The sequence below is a fragment of the Ooceraea biroi genome, chromosome 4 (assembly GCF_003672135.1).
Source record: "Ooceraea biroi isolate clonal line C1 chromosome 4, Obir_v5.4, whole genome shotgun sequence".
NCBI classification, from domain to species: domain Eukaryota; kingdom Metazoa; phylum Arthropoda; class Insecta; order Hymenoptera; family Formicidae; genus Ooceraea; species Ooceraea biroi.
In genome coordinates, this window is record NC_039509.1 from 10,641,689 (window position 1) to 10,669,630 (window position 27,942).

The 27,942-nt window shown below is 31.4% G+C and overlaps 4 protein-coding genes across 14 annotated transcripts; all 4 read right to left on the minus strand.

The window, feature by feature from the left end:
• Positions 1-35: 35 nt before the first annotated feature.
• Positions 36-5,398, minus strand: LOC105286883. Its single transcript, XM_026969329.1, has 11 exons — positions 4,788-5,398; positions 3,599-3,718; positions 3,364-3,481; positions 2,943-3,207; positions 2,712-2,828; positions 2,344-2,434; positions 1,930-2,075; positions 1,606-1,738; positions 1,040-1,135; positions 865-955; positions 36-791 (listed from the first exon to the last, which is right to left on the minus strand). Exons 1-9 carry the CDS (start codon positions 4,929-4,931, stop codon positions 1,085-1,087), a joined length of 1,185 nt encoding a protein of 394 aa, XP_026825130.1. The 5' UTR covers positions 4,932-5,398; the 3' UTR covers positions 36-791; positions 865-955; positions 1,040-1,084.
• A 1,315-nt stretch (positions 5,399-6,713) lies between these two features.
• On the minus strand, positions 6,714-13,870 carry LOC105286881. 9 transcript variants are annotated; one of them, XM_026969292.1, is made up of 14 exons: positions 13,241-13,870; positions 11,548-11,667; positions 11,320-11,437; positions 10,902-11,166; positions 10,673-10,789; positions 10,293-10,383; positions 9,863-10,008; positions 9,571-9,703; positions 9,033-9,127; positions 8,818-8,959; positions 8,411-8,682; positions 8,138-8,324; positions 7,023-8,036; positions 6,718-6,870 (listed from the first exon to the last, which is right to left on the minus strand). In XM_026969292.1, the coding sequence occupies exons 1-9, from the start codon at positions 13,382-13,384 to the stop codon at positions 9,077-9,079; spliced, it is 1,185 nt and encodes a 394-aa protein (XP_026825093.1). In that variant the 5' UTR covers positions 13,385-13,870; the 3' UTR covers positions 6,718-6,870; positions 7,023-8,036; positions 8,138-8,324; positions 8,411-8,682; positions 8,818-8,959; positions 9,033-9,076. The 9 variants fall into 9 exon arrangements, with proteins under 9 accessions (XP_026825092.1, XP_026825094.1, XP_026825093.1 ...); XM_026969291.1 differs by having other exon boundaries at positions 6,714-6,870; positions 7,023-7,176; positions 8,138-8,682; XM_026969294.1 differs by lacking the exon at positions 8,411-8,682.
• Positions 13,871-15,844: 1,974 nt separating this feature from the next.
• LOC105286879 lies at positions 15,845-24,379 on the minus strand. Its single transcript, XM_026969261.1, has 21 exons — positions 23,702-24,379; positions 23,465-23,584; positions 23,239-23,356; positions 22,826-23,090; positions 22,639-22,755; positions 22,223-22,313; positions 21,766-21,911; positions 21,505-21,637; positions 21,408-21,410; positions 21,256-21,320; positions 20,980-21,032; positions 19,838-20,064; positions 19,078-19,197; positions 18,838-18,955; positions 18,401-18,665; positions 18,172-18,288; positions 17,803-17,893; positions 17,375-17,520; positions 17,078-17,210; positions 16,335-16,636; positions 15,845-16,135 (listed from the first exon to the last, which is right to left on the minus strand). The coding sequence occupies exons 1-20, from the start codon at positions 23,846-23,848 to the stop codon at positions 16,583-16,585; spliced, it is 2,529 nt and encodes an 842-aa protein (XP_026825062.1). The 5' UTR covers positions 23,849-24,379; the 3' UTR covers positions 15,845-16,135; positions 16,335-16,582.
• A 128-nt stretch (positions 24,380-24,507) lies between these two features.
• LOC105286878 (odorant receptor 4) lies at positions 24,508-27,620 on the minus strand. Of its 3 annotated transcripts, none has more exons than XM_011352136.3 (9): positions 27,390-27,620; positions 27,156-27,275; positions 26,930-27,047; positions 26,517-26,607; positions 26,330-26,446; positions 25,927-26,017; positions 25,437-25,582; positions 25,179-25,311; positions 24,508-25,084 (listed from the first exon to the last, which is right to left on the minus strand). In XM_011352136.3, the coding sequence occupies exons 1-9, from the start codon at positions 27,534-27,536 to the stop codon at positions 25,034-25,036; spliced, it is 1,014 nt and encodes a 337-aa protein (XP_011350438.1). In that variant the 5' UTR covers positions 27,537-27,620; the 3' UTR covers positions 24,508-25,033. The 3 variants fall into 3 exon arrangements, with proteins under 3 accessions (XP_011350438.1, XP_011350436.1, XP_011350435.1); XM_011352134.3 differs by having other exon boundaries at positions 26,517-26,778; XM_011352133.3 differs by having other exon boundaries at positions 26,517-26,781.
• Positions 27,621-27,942: the final 322 nt, after the last annotated feature.

Genomic DNA, 27,942 nt, shown 5'->3' on the forward strand with positions numbered 1-27,942 from the left:
TTTATTAGAGAGAATTTTATACATGAAAAAAACTATTTTATTGTTGTAACATAATCTACATTTATTTATCGTCTTTCATATTATATACACTTTCTTCAATAAATCTTTGTTAACAAAATAACTTCTTATTCTAATAACAATACCGCCACAGCCATCTTCTCCAAATGAGTTCAAATTTTCTTTATTCGATTAATTATATACTTTATCAATCATTGATGTCCTGTTCATTCTTAAATGCATTATTTAATTAGATGCATTAATCGCATGCATTAATCACGAATGTACGAATACTCATTATCAATATCTGTGAATCGCAGAATTGCTGTTAAGTCATGCGGACGGTGCAAGAAAACTATAAATTAGCTCTTTGTGTGTGTGTGTGTTAATCCTTTCGCTACTACAGGTGACTTAAGTCACCCGTCACTAAACGCTTCTTGCATACTATAGGAGACAATAGTCGCCCGCCACAAAAAGTAGTCAAAAATATTAGATCACATAAACTGCAGACACCAGCGAGATAACACCTTATTATGAAAATTATTATTATGTTAGTATTATAATTGTTTTTAAATATTTACATTTACGGACATTTATTTCAATGCTTAATTAAATGTGAAACTACTTAATAAAGTAAAAATGTGTTGTTTTAAGTACAAACATTGCCTATTAAAAAAAAAAATATGAAAGCAAATCTTTGAGGTGTAATAAGCAACCTTCAAACGCCGACTAACGCTTACACGTACACTTACTGAACAGCGACAAGTTCCGCAGGAGCGGTCAGGCGGCCAGACCTGCGGTAGCGAAAGGGTTAATATGAAAACATTACTTACATTGCGGAAATTTCATTTAAATAATGTCTCATACGTTTCAATGTGAGAGGTATTTTATTGTCGTCGATTTCGTCGGTTTTGTGATGTGTTGACTGTGCATGTATTTCAATTAATGCAACTTTTGCCTGTTTATTTTGTAGGAAGTGTTACAATTTCGAAAGAAATAAAAATATTTTGTATATGTGTATGTGTGTTTTATATCTACCTACTTTATTCTAATATACTCATATATCAGACTAGTTATCTGCTTGTTATTACTGCATGGAGTACATGAAGGTGAAGTAGGACATTGATGCTTGAAACAGCTGCAAACAAGTACGTTTCTGTTTGCAATATTTGCACAAGATATGCGACATTATTCATATACTGTATTTTACACATATCATAATAAATTTATAAGTATTTAATAAATGTGTTGATATATTATAGAAATACGTACAATATATATATAATAATTATAATCAATGTATATAATATGTGTTGGAGCAAGTTTTTTATGCTTCCATTAGCAATATAAAAACATTAAAACAAGGATAACGCGCGCAATACTTCCATAAAAGTTATATGACTTTCTTCTTCATCGTGCTGAGTGAGTCGACCTTTTATTGGTCAGATAATCACGCTCACTCTTATGCGATTAATACGATCGAGTAACTATGCCATATATGTAAAAACTTAAATTTCTTAGTAAAAGAAAATGAATCCTTTTCTAGCCTGTGGAATCCAATAACCTGCTTGCTTCAACCATGCCTACAAATAAATGAAATAGCTTTACTGTTGCAAAACATTCTAAAGATGCTGTAAATAATCCACCGACACTCAGGGTGCAACTTTTATTGCTTCTTTGTAGTAGAAACAGTATCAGTTTCTGTATGTGTAACGGTGCTAAGTACCATGCAACGTTGTATCTATAAAAAAAATGAGTAAATAACATTAACAAGTCAGAAGTACATAAAAATTATTTAACTGTTTTATTATTATTAATTAAAATTAATAATTTTTCGTATAATGCATGAGGTTTTTAATTTGTTGTTTTTTTAATTTCCTCATTAAAAGTTATTAGGACAAAGTTGCAACCACACGTAAGACTATCACTTACGTAATTACATATACGTAATTACTATGATCTGTAACATCTTGTCCAACATAACTGGATAAGAACATGATCATCAAAACTATAAATACAGCCGAAAAGTGTAATAAAACCTCGTCCATCCTCTCCATAGGTGATTCAATTTGAAATATCTAAAATATTACGGTTGTATGGTCAACATTTTATAAAATGCAACACTTTGCACAAAATCTAAAGATTCCTACAGATAAAGTAAAAGATATAAAAAGCATATTATTCGATATATATTTCTCATTAAATTTTAACAATTCTATCATAAAATTAGCAAAATTTAATATTCGGAGTTTTTATAATTCTTGGTCATGTCTTCTGTCTTTTACGATTATTATAAGATGTTAGTTGTAAGTGACTTGTAAATATCCTCAAATTAAGAAAACTCACTCGAAAAAGATTGCAACTCACACAAAGTACCAAAGTTATTACCAAAACAAAAATTGTTCCTTCCATACTAGTTATGAAGCCTTTAGCACACCTTAAACAGATATTATTTTTCAACAATAAAACCATCAGATAGTACCAATATAAAAGATTCTATTAAACTTCAATTGTACAACATTTCTAAATTTTTCCATCGCGGTCATTTCCTACTATTCTTTCATTAGTTATATGATGCAACAGTTCTCGTGGTTCTGTATATGTATATCTAATATTTTTTTATAACAAATAGCAGTAAGATTATAACTGTTACTACGTTTTATTAGCTTCATTTGTACGTGGTAATGTACATACATTATCATATAAATACTAACTGCATAGCTTGACGTTGTATATCTATGGCACATATTATCTCTCTGCATATTCCAATTGTATTCTTTATATCAAAGTTATGTAACAACTCGGTCGCCATTGCTTGTTCAATACGATAGCTGTAAATAACGTCCCTGCTGTTATTACATCATTTTTCAAACTTATTTGAACCAAAATGTACTTCTTCTGATAATCTAATCATTCGTTGTTTATCTCACAAATAATATCTTTACCTGGCAATTTCAAACATACCGCAGGTCTGCTGCAAATACGAAAAAAATATTGTTCCCGTCCCTGCTAATACAATTAACCCTGTAGAACAGGCTGCATTCAAATGAACAACGACTAAAAAATAATATTTCTCTGAGACATTAAAGTACTCGGTCACAAATTGCATCATGTGAATTGCATAAGACTCATTTTTCGGTACAACGATATCAAGAATGTATGGCCAATATATTATGACAGAATTACCAGATAGGCCGCATACAAGAAGTACTGAAAACGGAGAAGAAATCTTTATATAAAAACAGTTTTTATTTGTATCTCTAATATTCTCAAACTTTTTTTCTAATCTATTTTTTATATTGTTCTAATATATAAGCTTTTTTATAATCTTTTTATATACATTTCTTTCCTATCACTTTTTCTTACTTATTACTATAGTCGCAAACTGTTTTCCAGTGTTTCCATATTTGTCATAGATAGCAATTTCGTTTCTATCCTTTAGCCGGTCGTAGATGTATTGCAGTTGGTCCAATAAATATGTGATCTATCGTATTGAACATATTTTATGGCATATGCCGCAAGGTGTAAAAAAATTTTGTCACATACATGGCTTTATTTCTGGCAATCTCTTCCTTTCTTGAAGAAGTAGGAGGACACTTACAGTTTTTATATTAACCCAAAATGAGAAGGGTAGAATCGTAAGCATGGTAAAGAATGTCGTGGAAGAGACTATTCTCACAATAAGATCGAAGTTACATTCTGCAATGAAAACTCTTGAAAGCTGCAAACATTAAATTTATTGATTTCAATGGCAAACTGTCAATTACATAATGCTAAAGACCTAAAGTACATAGAATACTGAATAAGATTACGAAAACGATAAAATCAGTTTATAATGACTACATTCTAAACAAGCGCACCAAAGTTATAATGACGTCAGTAAAACTGATAAGTACTGGTCCAGTTATGTCAAATGTATAGTTTTAGGTCATTTTTAGATAAAACGTCATTAAAATGTCGTTAAAAAGTTACAAATATGACCATGTTGTCTTTTTAATGATTTGAGGTATAATCTATTTATGACAATAATCCATCATTTTAACGTCATTACATTTTTTTGGGTGCGTTCACGAAACTCGAGAGGTGTGGAACTGTTGAGTGAACATACACTGAGCGCTCAGTGATGTATGCTGAACACAACTAATCAGTACTGCGCGACTTTGGCTGCGCTGGAAATCTATAATAGTGTACGTGACGTAAACTATAGATTTTCAGTACTGGCAGTGAATATCGGGACGCTTTATTGCGCAGAAACGGTAGAAATGTGTCAAACTGCCGAATTGTGTATGACAGAATGGATTTAGATTATTCAGTATGTATAATATTATAAAGTATTATTTAAAATATTGTGGATCTGCAGAATAGTGAAATAATCGATATTAATATTAATATATTAATACATATAAAATAAATAAATATCTCATTCGCCGCATTACTACTTACCAGTAGATAATAACTGATGCACTTCGAATGTATCTGTTATAACATATTCTATTCCATCGTTAATATATTTTCCACTACACATTTCCGAATTAATATTTACATTTTCTTTATTTACTTTATTAATCACGGGCTGCGTCATGTTGACATGGAAACTGATCAGTAAAAGTACCGAAATTTTTATGATGAGAAAATCACCACGTTGCGAGTGAGTGCATTGCTTAGTTCAGGACAAAATTACTAAACAGTTGTACAACTGCTGAGTTTCGTGAACGCACCCTTGATCATTTTTGGTCAATCATCTCTGATGTTATTCTCACATAGATTTTACTAACGAAATAGTGATTTACTTGAAATACAATGCTGCTTATCAAAAAACTGCAAAGAAATGTTGCCTGAAACCGGGTGAATATCGTTTCCTTATCAGGCCACAAGCCGAAAGCGAGCAGAAGTAGCCGACTGGGGTTAAAGAACCGCTTCTTAATACAGACCATTATTTGTAGTCAGTGAAGCTTCGCATTTGACTGCGAAATGACAATATATAGCGATTCCTCCACTGAGAGGATGGTGGAGACATCACAAGAGTGTTTTATGACTTCCCTCGCCTCGCGTATGTAATTTCCAGGTAAATTATTTAAATTGTTTAAATTGGCATAAACGTAACGCAAAATGGTGCATAATACTACCATGCAATTGTAACAGCTGTTTGATGACAGTTTAATGTCTTCGCATGAGACAGGCTCTCAATTTAATTATTAAGAAATTTATGTTACATGAAAAAAAAGAAAAATTTCAACGTGTGTTTCTTTCCCACGGAAAAATATTCCAAAAATGATGCCGGAGATGGAAATTCACGCAAGCGCAGTTCCCTTTTCTAACGCTCTATAGTTCTTGGCGTTTCAGTGCGTTGTGTGCAGTCGTGACGTTCGCATGTGCCTTGAACGGAGCAGCTCATCGATTTTATATAGGTACATACATCTAAAGTCTGGAATTAACTAATAAAGTAGATACAATCACCAATCTGTTACTTGAAATTAATTTTGTCTCCTGCTTAGTGAAGGATTTAAAATGTAACTAGAAATGGGACTTCAAAATATTTTGTTGTAGTACTAAATGTAAATAGAAACAGTATAGTATCAATAACAACTTGATTAATATTTATTATAGTCATTAACTAGCTAGAAGAAATCTTGATGTATTTTTTTAATCAATATATTTTGTTGCGTTATTATTGATAGAATATTACATAAAATCTGAAAAGCATTTCAGCAATGCATTATAGCTTGATTCTGCAAGAAACGTATGTCATCGAATGCTTCTATTGGTAATTATGTACTTTAACGGACCCAGCCCCGATGACCTTGACCTTGACATATGTTGTCAAGGTCACCCTCCTGAGTGACCTTGAAGAGGTTTTAGCCGTCGCTCGTTGTTTATTAAAAAGTTATTAACAAAAGAAGTTTAATAATTTTGCACGAATTTTCAGCTGTCCACGCGAGGCAAGGACTTGAGTTTGACATATATTACAAAGGTCACCTTCCTGAATAACCCGCACTAGGTTTCACCCTTCGCTCGTTGGTTGTTAAAAAGTTATTAACAAAAATGTTTAATGAATAAAGCATAATTTTACGATACCATATACGTTTACGAAAGAGTATATTTGATGGAATTTTAGCTTAGGTTAGGTTAGGTTAAGTTAAAGCAGAGAATACTTTGTATTTAACTGTTTGTGCTTTTGGTTAAAGTGAAGAATACTTTGTACTTATATTAAAAGAAACTATTCTATATATTAACAATTCACTGCTTTAAATGACTTTTCTTTCTTCGTTCATATACATATTCGTCGTTTATATCTTTCAATATTCAATATTCTTTCAAAATAACTACTATATTTTCGAAATTTCTTTTGTTAATAACTTTTTCATAAACAACGATCGACGACTAAAACCTAGTGCGGGTTATTCGGGAAGGTAACCTTTGTAATATATGTCAGTATCATGTTCTTGCTTCACGTGGACAGCTAAAAATTCGTGCGAAATCATTAAACTTTTTTTGTTTATAACTTTTTAACAAACAACGAGCGACGGCTAAAACTTCTTCAAGGTCACTCAGGAGGGTGACCTTGACAACATATGTCAAGGTCAAGGTCATCGGGGCTGGGTCCGTTAAAGTACATAATTACCTTAGTTTCTGCAGGTGAACCTATGTTAGGTACCATTAAACATATATTATATCTACAAAAATCTGCAAAATATCTACAAAAAAACGGCTTAAAATCTAGAACATGATTGTTGCGTATGTATTTTCAATACACATTTGATAAATACTTTAAGACGCATAATGTTATCAAAAGCAGACGCAAAGAATGATATACTTATTGTTAGAGAGATTTACTCGAGAAAGGTGAGTCTCAAACAGCATATAGTGCAGCACCTATATTAAAAGAAAAATAACCTTTCAAAATTGGATATTAAAATTGTGACGAACTTGCGCGCGACTTCTGTTCCCGCAAATAATTGTTTTACGTAAACAGATACTCGTAATTTAGTATTTTTCTTAGAAAAGATTGTAACAAAAATAAATACTTGATTTGACGACGAAAAGAATTCAATAGATGTTTATTTGCCACAGAAAGACATTTATAAGACAAACTTTTAACAAGACGCTCACTCCTGTAGCTCACTCCTTTTCATTATTCCATTATTGTTCAGGATTAGACGAAATTTGAAATTTTCATTTCTACGTAATAGAATTTATTTCAGTAAATTTCAAGCTTACAGTAATCGAAATCAGACAAACAGACTTATTTTCGACATCATACAAACAAGTTGTTTTTATCGTGAGTACAGGCTCGTTACATAATAGCTATCGCTGAGATTTCACTACGCGATAGACGGCCGAAATTCTATTATTCGAAGTATTTGTCAAAATTCGAATCAACCGAATTCCATCTTATTTGTCTCAAGCGAGCCTTTATAAGCGAGTCTGTATCGCGAAGACGAGAGATTCAATATTTCCTCGTTACCGTCCAGATCAGTTTCGTGTCGGACTAGTCTCGCGTTCAAAGTTTCGGCCAATTCGCAATAGTTTCTGCAGTTGACCGCTCTCTTTATCGCAGTTTTTCGTTGCTAAGTATCTCTCAGACTTATCTCAAAATTATCGGTTGCGAGACTATCTGCTCAGTTCCGCGAAGTTATCTACCGATCACATTTTTTTGTAGGAATCCTATAAGGAGGGATGGGTATAACCGACGCCATTTGTTTCTAATGAGGAAGTGAGTGAATGCAGCACCAACATCACTTTCACACTTTCTGCTCGTCACTGTTTACAAGTTCTATCCATCTATCTATCCATCTCTATCCAATCTCCATCTTCTATCTCTCTTCAGTTTCCGGTTTAGAAACAAATGGCGCGACCAATAGAAAATGTAACCACTTGTACCGATCCCTCTCTAGAGGATCTCCATTTTTTTGTAACTGTGTGCTCCGCTCTACGACAATCCTCGAGAATTCGCGAATTTTTGCAGTTTCACGGCTCGTGGCAAGATTTCCGCATATTCGCGCCGCGCCGAAGATAGCCGCATAGCGATCGAACACCTGCTGCATGAGTGCGAGTCTTAATTCATGTGAAACGAACTCTCGAGAGTGACCAGCTACTTTACGAATAAAGACTATTAAACGAAATTATTCAAGTACTCAACTGCAACCAGTGAAGTCCATTATTCCCGTCCTCTGTGAAATCGTCTCGGATCTCCTACACTGTGTCTCGCGCTCAGCGTTGGGCGACTCTGTTGCTCGATTCCTTCGATCTTTCGTCAACAATTATTATGTGCCCAATTTTAATACGTTCGCTCTTTTTTCCTTTTCAAGTATATCTTCTGTTTCTGACTGGAAAGATATACACATATCATCAATCTAATATGCTGGTCTCTAAAACATATTGTTAAGATATACTATACATATAACATAAGTACAACTTATTAGAGAGAGATTTTGATACACATAAAAGAGGTATCTTGTTATTCTAAAATGTATTCCAGCTTATTATCCTTCGTATGATGTACACATTTTACAATAAATCTTTGTTAAGAAAGTGACTATCCTAATAACACTATGCCGTAGCCATCATTCCCAAATGCGTTCAAATTTTCTGAATTCCATTAATTATATGCTTCAATCATCGATATCCTATTTTTTCTTAGATGCATGCATTAATCACGAATGCACGAATACTCATTATCAACATCTGTAAATCTCAGAATTGCTGTTAAGTCGTGTAGACAATGCAAGAAATCATAAGTTTAGCTCTCTCTCTCTCTCGTTATGTATGTGTGCGTGCGAGCGTGCAGGCGTGTGCGTGTATTACTGACATGTTACTTACATTGTGGAAACTCATTTAAACTTCATTTAAATAATGTCCCATATACCATATGTTTCAACGTGAGAAATACTTTACTATCATTGATTTCGTCAGTTTTGTGATGTGTTGACTATGCACATATTTCAACTAATGCAACTTTTTTCTGTTTATTTTTAGGGAGTGTTACAATTTCGAAAGAAATAAAACTATATGGTATATATGTGCTTTATATCTACCTATTTTATTCTAATATACTATCAGACAATCTATCTGTCCGTTATTACTGCATGGAGAACATGAAGGTGAAGTAAGATACTGATGCACTCACCAGCTGTAAATAAGTACGTTTCTCTTTGCAATAGTTGCACGAAATATGCGGCATTATTCATATGATGTATTATAAGTATATGTATAATAAATGTGTTTTAATGTATTATGGAAATACGTACAATATGTGTAATATACATAATCAATGTATGTTATATGTGTTGGAGCAAGTTTTGCATGCTTTTATAACAAATATAATAATACGTTAAAACGAGAAGAACGCGCACAATACTTCCATAAAAGTTACATGAGTTTCTTCTTCATCGTGCCAAGTGAACCGACATCTCATTGGTCAGATAGTCACGCTCACTCTTATGCGATTAGCTAGTTCGTATATATGAAAAGTTAATACCCTTATTTATAGTAAAAAAATTGTCTCGAAACTTTTTCTACTTTATGAAACCTACTTGCTTCAACAATACGTATAAATAAATGAAATAGCTTTACTGTAGCGAAACATTCTAAAGATCCTGTAAATAATCCACCGACACTCAGGGTGAAAATTTTATTGCTTCTTTGTAATAGAAGCAATATCATTTTCTGTATGTGTAACGGTGCTAAGTACCATGAAACGTTGTATCTATAATAAATGATTTAATTAAAATTACCAAAATGAGAAGTATAAGACAATAGATTAATCATTGTTCGCGTACATATACATGAGGTTTTTAATTCGTATTTTCCTCATTAAAAGCTATTAGGTCAAAGTTTCAACACCACACGTAAGACTATCACTTACGTAATTACATATAAGTGATTACTATGATCTGTAATTTCTTGCCCAGCATAACTGGTTAGGAACATAGTCGTGAGAATGAACCCTACAGCCGAAAGATGTAATATTGTTTCCTCCATTTTCTCCGCAAGTGACTGAATTAGAAATACCTAAAATATCATAATTATGATCAATATGATCACCATTTTATAAAACATATCATTTTGCACAAAATCTCACGCTTCTTACAGATACAGTAAAGATATAAAAAGCAATTATCTTATTTGGTATAAATATATTTTTCGTCAGTCATTAATAATTCTATCATACAATTAGCAAAATATAATATTCGGAATTTTCAGTATTCTTAGTCACGTTTTCTATGTTTTAAGATTATTATAAGATGTTAATTGTAATTCGCTTGTGAACATCTAGAAAGTAAAAAAACACTCACTTGAGTAAGATTGCAACTCACGCAAAGCACAGTAGTTAATACCATAATAAAAAGTGCTCCTTCAATACTAGTTACAAAATGTTTAGCGAACCTTAAACAGATATTATTATTAAACAATAGAAGTAGTATATCAGTCATTATCACTATGAAAGATTCAATTAAACTTCAATTAAACATTCTGAATGTTTTCAATAGCGATCGTTTTCTAGTATTGTTTTATTAGTTACATGATTCAAAAGTTATCGGTTTTATATATGTATATCTAATATTTTTTTTTATAACAAGTGGCAGAAACACGATGACCGTTACAATGCTATATTACTATTAGCGTTATTTGTATATGTAATGTACATACATTATTACATAATTATAATACTAACTGCATAGCTTGGCGTTGTATATCTATAGCAAATATCATCTTTCTGGATATCACAATTCTATTCTTTATATCAAAGTTATATAACAACTTGGTCGTCATTGCTTGTTCAATACGATAGCTGCAAAAAATGATCCTGCTTATTAAATCATCTTTCAAACTTATTTGAAGCGAAACGTAATTCTTCTGATAATCTAAACATCAGTTGTTTATTCCACTAAATATTTCTTTACCTGGCAATTTCAAACATACCGCAGATATGTTGCGTATACGAAAAACATATTGTTCCCGTCCCTGCTAATACAATTAACCCTGTAGTACAGGCTGCATTCAAATGCACAACAACTAAAAAATAATACTTCTCTGAGACTTTGAAGTACTTGGTCACAAATTGCATGGTATGAATTGCATAAGACTCATTTTTCGGTATAATGATGTCAAAAATGTACGGCCAGTATACTATGACAGAATTGCCAAACAGGCAGCATACAAGAAGTACTAAAACGAAGAAGTTTTTATATAAAAACAGTTTTTATTTGTGTTTCGAATATTCGTAAACCTTGTTTTAATCTATTTTTTTATTGTACTAATATATATATAAACTTTTTTATAATCTTTTATATATATTTCTTACTTATCACTTTTTCTTACTTATTAGTATAATCGTAAATTGTTTTGCAATGTATCCATATTTGTCGTAAATAGCAATTTCGTTTCTATCCTTTAGCCGGTCATAGATGTATTGCAGTTGGTCGAAGAAATATTTCATCTATCGTGTTAAAAATATTTTATGTCATATATCGCAAAAGTTGAGAGAACATATAAAGATTTATGGCAGCCGAGGAAGTAGAGGTTGGAGGAAGTAGAGGCGCAACTTACAGTTTTCATACGAGTCCAAAATAAGATGGGCGGAATCGTGAGCATGGCATAGAATGTTGCGGAGGAGAATATTCTGACAACAAAGTCAAAGTTACAGTCTGCAATAAAAAGTCTTGAGAGCTGCAAACATTAAATTTATTGATCTTAGGGAATTGTTAATTATACAATCCTAAATCACATGCTTGAATAATACTTAACAAGCTCACGGAAACGATAAATCAATTTATAATGATTAGAGGAAAGACACCAAAACCGACATACGATTTTGGTTTTGGAGATTATCTCTTAACTAAAACTCGAAATAAACATTTGCGTACACATATATATACTAGAGACTGCCTCCTATTAGATGGTACTATATTTTTTTATAATATCGTTTCTAGGTTTTAAGAAAATACCGTATTTATGTAATAATATACAAAACCCATATGTAATAACAAAAATAAAAATTCATGTCAAACATCATGTATTCTGTCAAGGATCAAAATTAAGTTATGTTAATCGCAGAGTGGAGCACGTATCGCATAGAGTGTGTCGGTTTACGGCAAACTCTCAAATTCTAAATCTTTGAAATCCATAAAAAAAGTAATAAAGATAAAAATAAAAATAAAATATTTTTAGAAAGCTACAAGTATGTAGAAAAACTTGATATTATAAAAAAAGATAACTACCGTTGTTTAAACTACATAAATTATCAAAGAACAAATAGAAAACTTGCAGAAAAAACTTTCGAACTTCAAGAACTCGCTATAAACTCATTTAGCATATAAACAAACAAGAAATATATAAACTTTTAGTTCTTAATACGTTAACTAACTAAATAGGTCGCGTTTATCACGTTGACCGCCCAGCGTAAATTAAGTATGTTTTCCGCGGGGCCCAAGTTCGCGGTTCGTCGCGGCCCATCATACCTAACATATAAACTGCTGACCTATAACCATTTGCATACAATTGAAAAGAACTGTCACCCATATCTGGGTGACGGGGCCCCTACGGAAACATAGCTGTCACCCATATATGGGTGACGTGTCAACGTGTTAAAGTAGTTTTGATAAAGTGTAACATTTACTTTCTCAGAAATAGGGGAATGTCTCTTTAGGAGGTCTATGTCGGCGCTTTTCCTCTAAAGGTTCTAAACTAATGTAAGTATACCAAAGTTAAAATGACGTCGGAGAAACTGGCAGGTATTGGTCCAGTTATGTCAAATGTATTGTTTTTTATTATTTGTTATTATATTTTGTCATTTACATCTATATATATTATTAGTGAATGTATATAGATAAGAATGTTTCGTTCTGTTGTCCACAGACATTTTTTTCTAAATATATATATATATATATATATATTCCAATAAATTTTAATATAATTAATACATTTCACATAGACGTTATTTTATTACTTAATAAAAACAAATGTATTTTTTATAATACATTTTTATAATAAATTACTTTTATTATAAAGAATAATTTAGTGTACAATTTAATTTTTAATTTTTTTATCATTTCCATGTTATTAAAACGTCATTAAAAAGTCTAAATGATCACCATATTACATCTTTTTAATGACTTGAGATATCATCCCGACATTAGTCCGACATTTTAAAGTCATTATATTGATCATTGGTCAATCTGATTAAATCCTGATCTAATCTGATTACATTATGATGGTATCATCATGTATCTTATTGACATACCTGAAATAAAATACTGCTTATCAGAAGACTGCAAAGCACTGTTGCCTGAAAACGAGTGAATATCGTTTCCTCATCAAGCCACAAGCCAAAAGGGAGCATAAGTAGCCGACTGGGGTTGAAGAACCGCTTCTTAATACAGACCATTATTTGTGGTCATTGAAGCTTCGCATTTGACTGCGATAATCTATACCGATTCCCCCACAGGTAAAAAGTGGTAGGGACACCACCAGAGTGTTTTACGATTTTTCTCTCACCTCGCATATGTAATTTCCTGGAAAATTATTTCATTTGTTTAAATTGGCATAAACGTAGCGCAACATTGTGCATGATATCATAATGCGATTGTAACAGCTGTTTGATGACAGTGTCTCCGCACGAGAAAGACGCTCAAGGATTAGGAAATTTATCTCGCACAGAAAGAAAAACAATTTCAACGTATGTTTCTTTCCCACGGTAAAATATTCGTAAAATAATGCCGGAGAAGGAAGTACACGCAAGCGCAGTTCCCTTTTCTAACGCTCTATAGCCCTCGATGTTTCAGTCCGTTGTATGCAGTCGTGATGTTCACATGTGCGTTGAGCAGAGCGATTCATCGATTTTATATACGTACATCTAATATCTGGAATTACTGGTAAAGTACAGTCAACCATCAACCTGTTACTCGCAATGAATTTTGTCTTATGCTTAGTGAAGGATTTTAAATCTAAATTTAAGTAGGAATTCAAAATATTATGTTGCAGTATTATATCGTAGTACTATACTATTCTATTTACTATTTAGTATAGTAGTACTATACTAAATGTAAATAGAAACAGTAAAGTGCATGAATATCAATGCTCAATTATATTTCTTAACAAGCTAGAAGAAATCTTTATATTTTTTCAATCACTTTTGTTGCGTTATTGATAGAATATTGTATAAAATTAAACATACTGAAAAACATTTCGCAATGTATTAGCTTCATTGATACAGCAGTAAATGCATGTCAACGAATGTTTTTATATTGTTTACGATTTGTATAGAAAACTTTATAGTCGTGATGATGTAGGAAGATATACGAAGATTATATACATTTATACATATTTTTGACACCTTTATTCTTCATGTAACAGTAAAAGGAAAAAGTAATCGAAATATAAAAAACTGTCTTTATTCCTAACAAAAAGAATATTAGTTAAATTTCTGCAGATAAACCGGTATAAGATTAGAACCATTTAACATATATCATATCTACACAACAACGGCTTAAAGTCTAGAACATGATTGTTGCGTATGTATCTTCAATACACATTTGATAAATACCTTAGGACGTATAATGTCATCAAAAGTAGATCAAAAGCAAAGATTGATACACTTAGAGAGATTTAGAATCTCGAAAAAGGTTGATTGTGAGTCTCAAGCAGCATAGAATACCTCTTGAAACAAAAACAAAATTGAATAAGTACTACAAATGTGGCGAACATGCAGTTTCTGTTCCCGCGAATGATAGTTTTATATAAACAGAACACGCATAATTTAGTATCTTTATTAGAAAAGATGGTAATAAAAATAAGTACTTGATTTGACGACGAAAAGAATTCAATAGATGTTTGTTTGCCACAGACAAACATTTATGAAATAAACTTTTAAGAAGACGCTACTGTAGCTCACTCCTTTTCACTATTCCATTATTATGTATCTATTTTAATGTAATTTTAATGCCTTCGCTCTTTTTCCCTTTTGTAAAGTACATGTTCTGTTTTTATTTGGATAGATATACACATATCATTAATCTAATATGCTAAAGTGCTGGCCTCTAAAACATATGCTAAGATATACATATACAGGGTGTTCCGGGTTTTAACCGACAAACTGCGGGAGCATATTCTACTAGTGGAAATAAGAAAAAATTCTTATATCGAGTTTGCTTAGAAATGCTTTATTACAAAGTTATAAACCAATATTGAAAAGAAATATGAGATACGTAACAACGGATTTTTTCACAAAAATAAAAGTTATGTACGCAATGATTTAGTGACGCATTTCAAAATGTTGTCCTTGCACATCGATACAAGCTAGACATCGACGTAGTACAGAATTTGTTACAGTACGACATTCCTGAAAATTTTGTTGCATCTCAGTAACTGAATTAGTAATTCGTTGCTTTAAATCTATCTGGTACTCTCCTGTTAGGAAATCTACGTTGATACTCTCGTACGGCAGCTCGTGCATTTCCGTCACAGAATCCGTACACGAAATGAATATCAGTGTATTCCTCATTTGAAAACACTTTTGGCATTCTGATAGTAATTGCTAGTTCACACGACGATTGAAATCTAACAGCTACTGTTGTGAAAGTAACAATCATACTGAATCGTTTCAACATAGTGAACATGAATACATGTGAATACACATAACATAAACATCTTCGACCTTCCAAATTCTACACTATGTTCCGTTGTTACTTATCTCATATTTCTTTTCAATATTGGTTTATAACTTTGTAATAAAGCATTTCTAAGCAAACTCGATATAAGAATTTTTTCTTATTTCCACTAGTAGAATATGCTCCCGCAGTTTGTCGGTTAAAACCCGGGACACCCTGTATATAAAATATACAATAAATTCAGTTTATTAGATTTTTATTCACATAAAAGAGATATCTTATTGTTGTAAAACATATTCTAAATTTACATATCATCGTTCATAATATGTACATCTTCTTCACTAAATGTTTGCTAACAAAATAACTTCTTATCCTAATAACAATATTGCCGCAGCCATCGTCCCCAATTGTATTCAAATTGTCTTTATTCCATTACTTGTAAGTTACATTCTTCAGTCATTAATATTCTGCTTTTTCTTAGATGCATCGCACGCATTAATTACGAATGCACGAATACTCATTATCAACATCTGTAAATTGCAGAATTGCTGTTAAGTCATGTAGACAGTGCAAGAAGACATAAGTTGTGAGTGTGTGTGTGTGTGTGTGTGTGTGTGTGTGTGTGTGTGTGTGTGTGTGGTGCGTACGTGCGTGCGTGCGTGCGTGCGTGCGTGCGTGCGTGCGTGCGTGCGTGCGTGCGTGCGTGCGTATTAATTACATATTACTTACATTGTGGTAACTTCATTTAAATAATGTCCCATATGTCTCAACGTACGAGAGAAACTTTACTACCGTCGATTTCGTCGGTTCCGTAATGTGTTGACTGTGCATATATTTCAACTAATGCAACTTTTTTCTGATTATTTTGTAGGGAATGTTACAATTTCGAAAGAAATAAAAATATTTTGTGTATATGTATTTGTGCTTTATATCTACCTACTCTATTCTAATATACTATCAGACAATCTATCTGGTTGTTATTTCTGCATGGAGTACATGAAGGTGAAGTAAGATACTGATGCACTCACTAGCTGCAAACAAGTACATTCCTGTTTGCAATATTTGCACGAGATATCCGGCATTATTCATGTAATGTATTATAAGTATATAATAAATGAGTTTTAATGTATTATGGAAATACGTACAATATATGTAATATATATACTCAATGTATGATATATGTGTTGAAGCAAGTTTTGCATGCTTTTATGACAAATATAATAATACGTTAAACCGAGAAGACCGCGCGAAATAATTCCATAAGAGGTACAGTTTTTTCTTCATCGTGCTAAGTGATTTCTCGTTGTTCAGATAGTTACGCTCACTTTTATGTGATTAGCTAGTTCGTGTATGTGTAAAGTTAAATAGCCTTAGTTATAGTAAAGAAAACTGTCTCGAAACTTTTTCTAGCCTGTGGAATCCAATAACCTGCTTGCTTCAACCATTCCTACAAATAATTGAAATAGCTTTACTGTAGCGAAACATTCTAAAGATGCTGTAAATAATCCAGCGACACTCATGGTGAAAATTTTATGATTCCTTTGTAATAGAAATAGTACCAATTTCTGTATGTGTAACGGTGCTAAGTACCATGAAATACTATATCTATAAAAAATGATTAAAATAAAATTAACAATGTGAGATGTATGGGACAGATATAGATTAATAATTTTTCGTACGTGCGCATGAGATTTTTAATTCTTATTTTTCTTATTAAAAGTTATTTATAGAACAAAAGTGCAAGCATCACACCTAAGACTGTCACTTACGTAATTACATATACGTGATTACTATGATCTGTTATTTCTTGCCCAGCATAATTGCATATGAACATTATCCAGACAACGAAAGATGCAGCCAAAAGGTGTAATAAAACTTCCTCCAGTTCCTCCGCAGGTGACTCGATTTGAAATACCTAAAAAATATCATGATGATATTGTGCGATCAACATTTTATAAAACGCATCATTTTGGACAAGATCTAAAGTTTTCTACAAATAAAGCAAAAATGTAAAAAAGCAAGTATCGTGTTAGGTATACATATATTTCCCGTCAGCTATTAATAATTCTATTATAAAATTAGCAAACTTTAATATTCTGATTTTTCATCATTCTTGGTCAGGTTTTCTGTAGTTTAAAATTTTTATAAGATGTTAATTGTAAGTCACTTGTAAATGTCCTGTCAGTAAAAAACTTACTTGAAAAAGATTGCAACTCGCGCAAAGTACAGTAGTTATTATTACTACAGCAAGAGATCCGTGCATAGTACTTAGAAGACAGTCGCTGAGCCTTAAACAAATATTATTATTAAACAATAAAAACATTTTAACAATATAACGGATTCAATTAAACTTCAATTATACAATATTTCTGGATATTTTCAATCGCAATCATTTTCTAATATTTTTTCATGCTTCATGATGTAAAAGTTATCGTGGTTCTATATATGTATATCTAATATTTTATTTTTTTATAACAAGACAAAAGCAGAAAAATTATAATTGTCAATGCTTTATTAGCGTCACTTATACATGATAATGTACATACATTATCACTTAAATACTAACTGCATAGCTTGCCGTTGTATATCTATGGCACATATCATCTGTTTGCATATCACAGTTCGATTCTTTATATCAAAGTTGTGTAACAACTCGGGCGCCATTGCTTGTTCAATACGATAGCTGCAAAAAATGATCCTGCTTATTAAATCATCTTTCAAACTTATTTGAAGCGAAACGTAATTCTTCTGATAATCTAAACATCGGTTGTTTATTCCACTAAATATTTCTTTACCTGGCAATTTCAAACATACCGCAGATATGTTGCGTATACGAAAGCAACATTGTTCCCATTGCTATCATTACAATTAACCCTGTCGTACAGGCTGCGTTCAAATGCACAAGAACTAAAAAATAATACTTCTCTGAAACTTTGAAGTACTTGGTCATAAAGTACATCGCACGAATTGCATAAGACACATTTTTCGGTACAATGATATCAAGAATGTACGGCCAATATATTATGACAGAATTTCCACATAGGCTGAATGCAAGAACTACTGAAAATGAAGAAGAAGTCTTTATATAATATCAATTTTTATTTGTGTTTCCAGTACTTCTGAATCTTGTTTTAATCTATGTTTTTATATTATAAGAAAAACTTCTTTATGATCTTTTATATATGTATATATATATATATATATATATTTCTGTCTTATCACTTTTTCTTACTTATTGCTACAGTCGTAAATTGTTTTCCAATGTATCCATATTTGTCATAGATAGCAATTTCGTTTCTATCCTTTAGCCGGTCGTAGATGTATTGCAGTTGGTCGAATAAATATTTGATCTATCATGTTAATTACATTTTATGCCATATGCCGCAAAGTTTAAAAGAAATTGTCACGTACAAGAATGTATTTATGGCAGTCACTTTCTTTCGAAGTAGAAGAAGGAAGAGACACAACTTACAGCTTTTATGTTAATCCACATTGAGATGCATGGAATCGTGAGCAAGACATAGAACATCATGGAAGAGAATATTCTCATAATAAGATCGAAGCTACATTCTGCAATGAAAAGTCTTGAGAACTGTAAATGTTAAATTTATTGCTCTTAGTGGCAAAGTGTCAATTATATAATGCTAAATTATACACTTCAATAATATTTAACAAGCTCACGGAAACGATTCGAATGACTCAATTAAATTAGGATACCAAAGTTAAAATAATGGCAGAAGATCTGCTGAGTACTGGTCCAGTTATGGTCAAATGTATTATTTTCATTTTTTTGTACATACATAGATAATGTATATAGATATGGGTGTGTTGTTTTGTCTATCAAGCGTCACGGTAGTGTCGCGACGCCAAGTTAACAATTTTTTCTAAATATACATATATGTCTATACAACTTTAAATATAATTAATACATTTCATGTAGATGTTATTTTATTACTTAATAAAAATAAATGTATTTTTTATAATAGATTTCTTTATAATGAATAATAATTTTATACAATTTTAGTTGTAATTGTTTATAATTTCCATGTTATTAAAATATCATTAAAACGTCGTTAAAAAGTTGGAAGAATCGCCATGTTACGTCTGTTTAATGATTTGTGATATTATCTGTTCGTTATATTAGTCCGTCATTTTAACGTCATTACATTGATCATGTTTGGTCTATCTCTGATGTCATTTTCACATAAGTATCGAAGTACTGACATAAGTACCTGAAATATAATGCTGCTTATCATAAGACTGCAAAGTAATGTTGCCTGAAAATGGGTGAATATCGTTTCCTCGTCAAACCACAAGCCAAAAGCGAGCAGAAGTAGACGATTTTGGTTGAAGAACCGATTCTTAATACACATCATCATTGAAGCTTCGCTGTTGACTGCGACATAATCTATACCAATTCTTCCACTGGTAGGGACAGGTGGGGATACCACCAGAGTGTCTTACGACTTTTTTTCGCCTCGCCTATGTAATTTCTAGGTAAATTATTTAATTATTTAATTTGCTAAAATTGACATGAACGTAGCGCAAGATGGTGCATGATACCACCATGCAATTGCAACCGCTATTTGATAACAATTTGACATTTTCGCCTAAGAAAAGACTCTGCAATCAAGTAATTTAATAATTTATCTTATAGGGAAGGAATAAAAAATGCAACGCGTGTTCAGTTCCTATGCAAAATGTTCTTAAAATAATGCCAGAGATAGAAGTACAAGCATGCGCAATTGCACTTTTCTTTATGTCATAATCTGATGGGTTTCATTCCAGTGTGTGCAGTTGTAAAGTACAGTTCTCTTTTGGAAAAGTACCATGCGATTCATCTTTACATACCAAGCAATAAATTAACTGATAAGTAATAGAAGTGTCTAAAAAAAGTGTCAAATATCACTGCATTTAATTACTATTATTATTTGTTACGTTTTGCCAAGCATGGAAGAAATAACGATAGGCTAAACATTTTTTAATAAGATATATTTCTGTATTGGTTTAACAATATTTTTGCCAAGAAACATGTATTTATGGTATAAATTACTATTCCATTTAGCAATCACTGATATTTCACCTAACATACCACAAGAGTAAAGAGATTTTTATTATGAACAATACTAAATTTGTCACACATATTTAAATAATATGACTGACAGAAATTAATATTATTTTCTATTACTTATTTCTTGTAAATTTCATTATAGTAATAATCCTGTAGATTTAACTGTGAAAAACATTTTTATCCCCGATTCAGCGTATGTATCAATGTATTTTAACTGCATTTTAACTCGATAATGAAGCGTATGTATCAATGTATGTATCAATGTATTTTAACTGCATTTTAACTCGATAATGAAGAATTTACATTGCGTCTGATGTCTGATGTATGACGGTTTATCCAACAGGAGTATTCGTTTCCTAGAGATTTTAGAAGTAACGCAGTGCGAATTCGCTAATAACGGATTAAACTCCGGTTAAAGTGAGTTTTAGAACCTTAGTTTTCGGGCCTTAAATCGGTTCCATCAACATTACCAATTCTACATACATGTCAATTACTACTTTTTCTTTGTTACCTTTGTGGATAACGTTGCGATTTCAGGAGAAAGATGGTATATTAGATGTTACATTCTTAACTTCTTACTTAGCTTTGGCGCTTAATTTGACGAAAAACATCCTGTATATGTCTCTATAATTATCTATTCTATTCTAATATGTGATACTATTGAATACATTATTTTTTCGTCATTACTGCAAAGATATCATGATGGTGAAATAAGATACCGATGCACTTACTAGCTGCAATCAAAATACTTTCTTTTTAGTATCACTTGAATAAGGTGTGCAATATTATTTATTATACATATATTCTCGAACAGCAAAACTACTTTACCGTAGCAAAGCACTCTAAAGATGCTACAAAAATTCCATGAAAATTCAAAGCAAAAGGTTTGTAATTTTTTTGTAATAAAATTAATATCAGCTTCTGTACGTGCAAAGGTGCTTGATACCACGGAATATTGTATCTACGGAAAAATGACATGGCACTGATTTGAATTTGAGCATTATAAAGAAATATATTAGTATTTTTATCGCAGAGGATCGCTCTGCAAAAATAAGTAGTAATGTCATTACAGACAAAAATATTGCTTACGCGGTAATAAAAAGCTTTTTATTATTATCTATGATTTCTTGTCCAACGTAGTTACATACGAACATGTACAAAAGAACGAAAAACATAATAAAAAAGTGTGTCGAAGCTTCTTCTATTTCTTCCAAAGGTTTTTCAATCTGAGACATCTAAAACACCGTAGTTATACAATTCATATATTAACATCTGTAATAATATTACATCTATAAAATTATTATTTCTTACGCGATAAAAAATCTTATTGCATATAATAATAGTAGAAAATGCAGAAAGTAATATTTCTATTACGTTTTCCGAAATTTCTTCAATTTTTTGTTTATACAACTAGCATAAAATTTAGTTTCTTAATATGTTTTATAGCTTTCTGATATATTTACTTTAGTATACTAACGGCATCATTCACATATTCAAGGTGTTATGTAAGTTGTGGATAAATAATATAAAATGTAGGAGTACTCACTCGATAAAGATTGAGGCTCACGCAAAGTACTGTAGTCCCTATGATAAAGAGAACTGATTTTTCAAAGTTGTATACAAGAAATTCGGCGAACCTTTAAATACATATATTATTACATTAATTATTCATATTAAATGCTTGTTATTATTATTATACTAACAGATTTAATTAAATTTTTATTCTATAATAGAAATTTTTGGTCATCCTTAATTATAATCATATTCTATTATACAATAACAGCACAAAGTCTCGAACTACGGTTTCCATTATAGTTCTTGTATCAATTGCTATTTATTTATGATATTGTATTTATGTTTTTATTGTAACTGATAACTTGCAGGAGAAAGAGTAGCAGTTTACAGTAGCAGAGTAGCATAAATATAACGGTATACTATACCGTTTATTGAATATATACTAACTCCGTGGCCTTACGATGAATTTGTACAGCACCGATTATGTATTTGTTAGTCACGAAATGATTCTTCAAATAAATATTTTGCAACGTATCGGCCGCCATTGCTCGTTCAAAACGGAAGCTATATAAATATTACATCTGTTACAATTATGTCGATTTTCCAGATTATTTGAAGTACAAAAGATTTTTACCATGCAATTTTGAACATTCCACTGATATATGTGACATACGATATCATTAGAGTTCCTATTCCTGATAATATGAATGATCCCACAGCATGAGCTGCGTTCATATGCAGAAGGACAAAAAAAAAATACTTTTCTTGTATAAGATAGTAGCTTGTTAAACTATTTATCAGATGACGTGTGTAGGTGTCGTTTTTAGGTATAACAATGTCAAATATGAATGGCCAACTTTCCATTACAAAAGCAAAACTCAAAATGGATGCTTGAACTACTAAACATTATCTCCTTTAGAAAATGGCTTATGTATGAAACATACAGCAACATAATTAATTTTTATAAAGTATTATATAAATTGCTTTCGTGCGATGCTATAATTAATAAATAATCAAATAATACAAATTAACAAATATTTTTCTTACATATAAACTTGATTGTATATTGTTTTGCAAGCTTCCCGTATTCTTCATAAATAGCAATTTCATTCTTATCTGTTAGCTCATTGTAAACATCTTGCAATCGCTCCAAGGTACATTTTATCTATCAACAACATTTTATGCCGTATCCCGTTAGAAAACATGAAAGAGAATTACGTCGAAAAATTAATTTCGTAACAGTTTATACATTTGAAAGTAACACACAACTTACAGCATCGATATTAATCCAAAATGATATATACTTAGTAACATACAAAACGAATAGGGACGAGATAGAAAGCATTCTAAGGACAAAGCCATAAGTATAATCTACAAATATAAGTCTCGAGAACTGTAATTAAAAATTTATCGTGAAGGCCTCATTAAAATATCATTTCCTTGTTTAAACGATATGTTATAAAGTTTAAATTCTAAAATAATACGATTACAATATTTTATATTAATATACCTGGAATATGATGAAGGTTATCAAAATACTGAGAAGAACTACCATTTGAAGTTGAGTAAGTGTTGATTGCTGATATGGCCATAAGCCAATAGTGAGCAACAAAATTCGATTGAAGGTGAGGTATCGCTCTCTCAAACAGACCTTCATTTTTCGGGCATCGAGATGCGTTTAAAAATAAAAGTTTTTGTGACGGTTCATGTATTCCCTCCTCGCGAATAATCCATGGTGCATTATATACTTATATAAAATTATATATGATTAAATAACTTTCCTCTGAGAGTATAAATTTTTCGACGCAAAGTGTCTAATTTGGTGTAAACATAGCGCAAAACGACGTAATACCACGGTGCGAATGAAACACTCGCAATTTGACATCTGCCGAGAGGAAGACATCAATTACGCGACATTTTCACGCTGAAAGAAACATTTGACATGTGGTTACTTCTCACAGAAAAATACTTGTGAAATAATACCTTGCTTGGAGGCCACGCAGGCGCACTTCCGCTGTTCTTCGTGTCATAATCTTGTGCGTTTTCATTCTAGTACGTGCATTCGTGAAAGTCGGTTCTCCCTTGAAAAGAGCAGTGCTCGATGGATCTTGTATTTACCAAATATAAAATTAACTGATAATTAAGAGAAATTGCTAACAGGTGTGCTGCACTTGATTGCTCTCGACAGGTAACTCGGAAAAATCGATACTCACTGTCCTTGCTTATCTGAATATATTTTACTATTATTTCCTACGTTTTGGCTATATCATGTATCATACGGACTATATCATATGGAATAATAAACGATAGAATAAATATTTTCTAATAAGATATACTTCTTTATTGGTTTAACATTATTTTTGTCAAGGAACATGTATTTATGACATAAATTACTATTCCATTTAGCAATCACTGATATTTCACCTAACATACCACAAGAGTAAAGAGATTTTTATTATTGATAATACTAAAGTTGTCACATAAATTTAAATAATATGACTGACAGAAATTAATATTGTTTTTCTTTTACTTATTCTTGCACATTTCATTATAATATTGAATTCTATACATTTAAATGTAAGACTTTTAGTCCGATTTTATCAACGTAACCAATTCTACATATATATCAATTAATACTTTTTCTTTGTTAACTTTGTGGATAACGTTGCGGTTTGAGGAGAAAGATGTAACATATATCATAAGGATATAACATATCCTTAACTTCTTACTTAGCCTTTGGCGCTTACTTTGACGAAAATATTCCAATATAATCCTTTCTTCTGTAATTACCTACTCTATTCTAATATGTGATACTATTGAATATATTAGTTTTTCGCGCGTCTTACTGCAAAGATATCATGATGGTGAAATAAGATACCGATGCACTTACTAGCTGCAATCAAAATACATTCTTTTTAGTATCACTTGAATAAGGTGTGCAATATTATTTATCATACATATATTCTCGTATAGCAAAACTACTTTACCATAGCAAAGCACTCTAAAGATGCTACAAAAATTCCATGGAAATTCAAAGCAAAAGGTTTGCAATTCCTTTGTAATAAAATTAATATTAGCTTCTGTATATGCAAAGGTGCTTGATACCACGGAATGTTATATCTACGAAAAAATAACATGGATCCTATTTGAATGTGAGCACAAAAAAATATGTTAGTATTTTTATCGCAGAGGCTCACTCTGTAAAATAGGGTAAAAATGTTATAACAGACAAAAATATTGCTTACACGGTAATAAAAAGTTCATCATTGTTATCTATAACTTCTTGCCCAATGTAGTTACCTATGAACAGGTAAACAAGAACGAAAAACATTATAAAAAAGTGTGTCAAAGTTTCTTCTATTTCTTCCAAAGGTTTTTCAATCTGAGACATCTAAAACACCGTAGTTATACAATTCACATATTAATACCTGTAATATCTATAACATCTATAAAATTATTATTTATTACGTGATAACGAATCTTATTGCACATAATAATAGTAGAAAATGCAGAAAGAAATATTTATATTACAGTTTTCAAAATTTCTTCAGGTTTTTATTTTCACAACTAGCATGAAAAGTTTCTTAATGTTTTATTGCTTTCTGATATAATTACTTTAATATAGTAACTGCATCATTCAAATCCAGTTATTCCAGATGTTATGTAAATGGAATATTCAAGTTATGTAAGTTGTGTAAGTTATGGATAAATAATATAAAATTTAGGAGTACTCACTCGATAAAGATTGAGACTCACGCAAAATACAGTAGTCCCTGCGATAAAGAGAAGTGATTTTTCAAAGCAGTATATAAGATAGTCGGCGAACCTTTAAATATACATATAATTACATTAATTATTCATATTTAATGCTAATTATTATTATTATTATACTAACAGATTTAATTAAATTTTTATTCTATTTTTGGTCATCTTTAATTATAATCATATTCTATTGTACAATAATAACACAAAGTCTCTACGGTTTCCATTATAGTTCTTGTGGCAATTGCTATTTATTTATGATATTGTATTTATATTTTTATTGTAACTGATAACTTGCAGGAGAAAGAGTAACAGTTTACCTATTACCCATAAATATATCGCTACTCTATACCTTTATTATTGAATAAATACTTACTCCATTGCCTTACGATGAATTTGTACAGCACCGATTATGTATTTGTTAGTCACGAAATGATTCTTCAAATAAATATTTTGCAACGTATCGGCCGCCATTGCTCGTTCAAGACGGAAGCTATATAAATATTACATCTGTTACAATTATGTCGATTTTCCAGATTATTTGAAGTACAAAAGATATTTACCATGCAATTTTGAACATTCCACTGATACATTTGCCATACGATACAAATAGTGCTCCTACCCCTACTAAGACGAATGATCCCACAGCATGAGCTGCGTTTATATGCAGAAGGACAAAAAAAAAATACTTTTCTTGTATAAGATAGTAGCTTGTTAAACTATTTATCAGATGACGTGTGTAGGTGTCGTTTTTAGGTATAACAATGTCAAATATGAATGGCCAACTTTCCATTACGAAAGCAAAACTCAAAATGGACGCTTGAACTACTAAACATTATCTTCTTTAAAAAATGGCTTACATACGAAAAATACAGTAATATAATTAATTTTTATAAAGTATTGTAAATTAATTTTTCGTTCGATGCTATAATTAATAAATAATCAAATAATACAAATTAACAAATATTTTTCTTACATATAAACTTGATTGTATATTGTTTTGCAAGCTTCCCGTATTCTTCATAAATAGCAATTTCATTCTTATCTGTTAGCTCATTGTAAACATCTTGCAATCGCTCCAAGGTACATTTTATCTATCAACAACATTTTATGCCGTATCCCGTTAGAAAACATGAAAGAGAATTACGTCGAAAAATTAATTTCGTAACAGTTTATACATTTGAAAGTAACACACAACTTACAGCATCGATATTAATCCAAAATGATATATACTTAGTAACATACAAAACGAATAGGGACGAGATAGAAAGCATTCTAAGGACAAAGCCATAAGTATAATCTACAAATATAAGTCTCGAGAACTGTAATTAAAAATTTATCGTGAAGGCCTCATTAAAATATCATTTCCTTGTTTAAACGATATGTTATAAAGTTTAAATTCTAAAATAATTAAAATATTTTATATATTGATGTACCTGGAATATGATGAAGCTTATCAGAATACTGAGAAGCACTACCAGCTGAAGTTGAGTAAGTGTTGATTGCTGATACGGCCATAAACCAATACTCAGCAACATAATACGATTGAAGTTGAAGTACCGTTCTCTCAAAGAGACCTTCATTTAGTAGCATTGAGATGCGTTTGAAAGTGAAATTTTTTTGTGACAGTGTATGCTTCCCCTTCTCGCGAATAATCGATGATGCATTATATAATTATAATATTATATATGATTACATAACTTTCCTCTGATGGTGTAAATTTCTCGACAAAGTGTCTAATTTGGTGTTTAGTGTAAAAAATAGCGCAAGGTGATACATAATACCACATTGCAATTGAAACACTCGCAATTTGACATCTGCCGAGAGGGAGACATCAATTACGCGACATTTTCACGCTGAAAGAAACATTTGACATGTGGTTACTTCTCACAGAAAAATACTTGTGAAATAATACCTTGCTTGGAGGCCACGCAGGCGCACTTCCGCTGTTCTTCGTGTCATAATCTTGTGCGTTTTCATTCTAGTGCG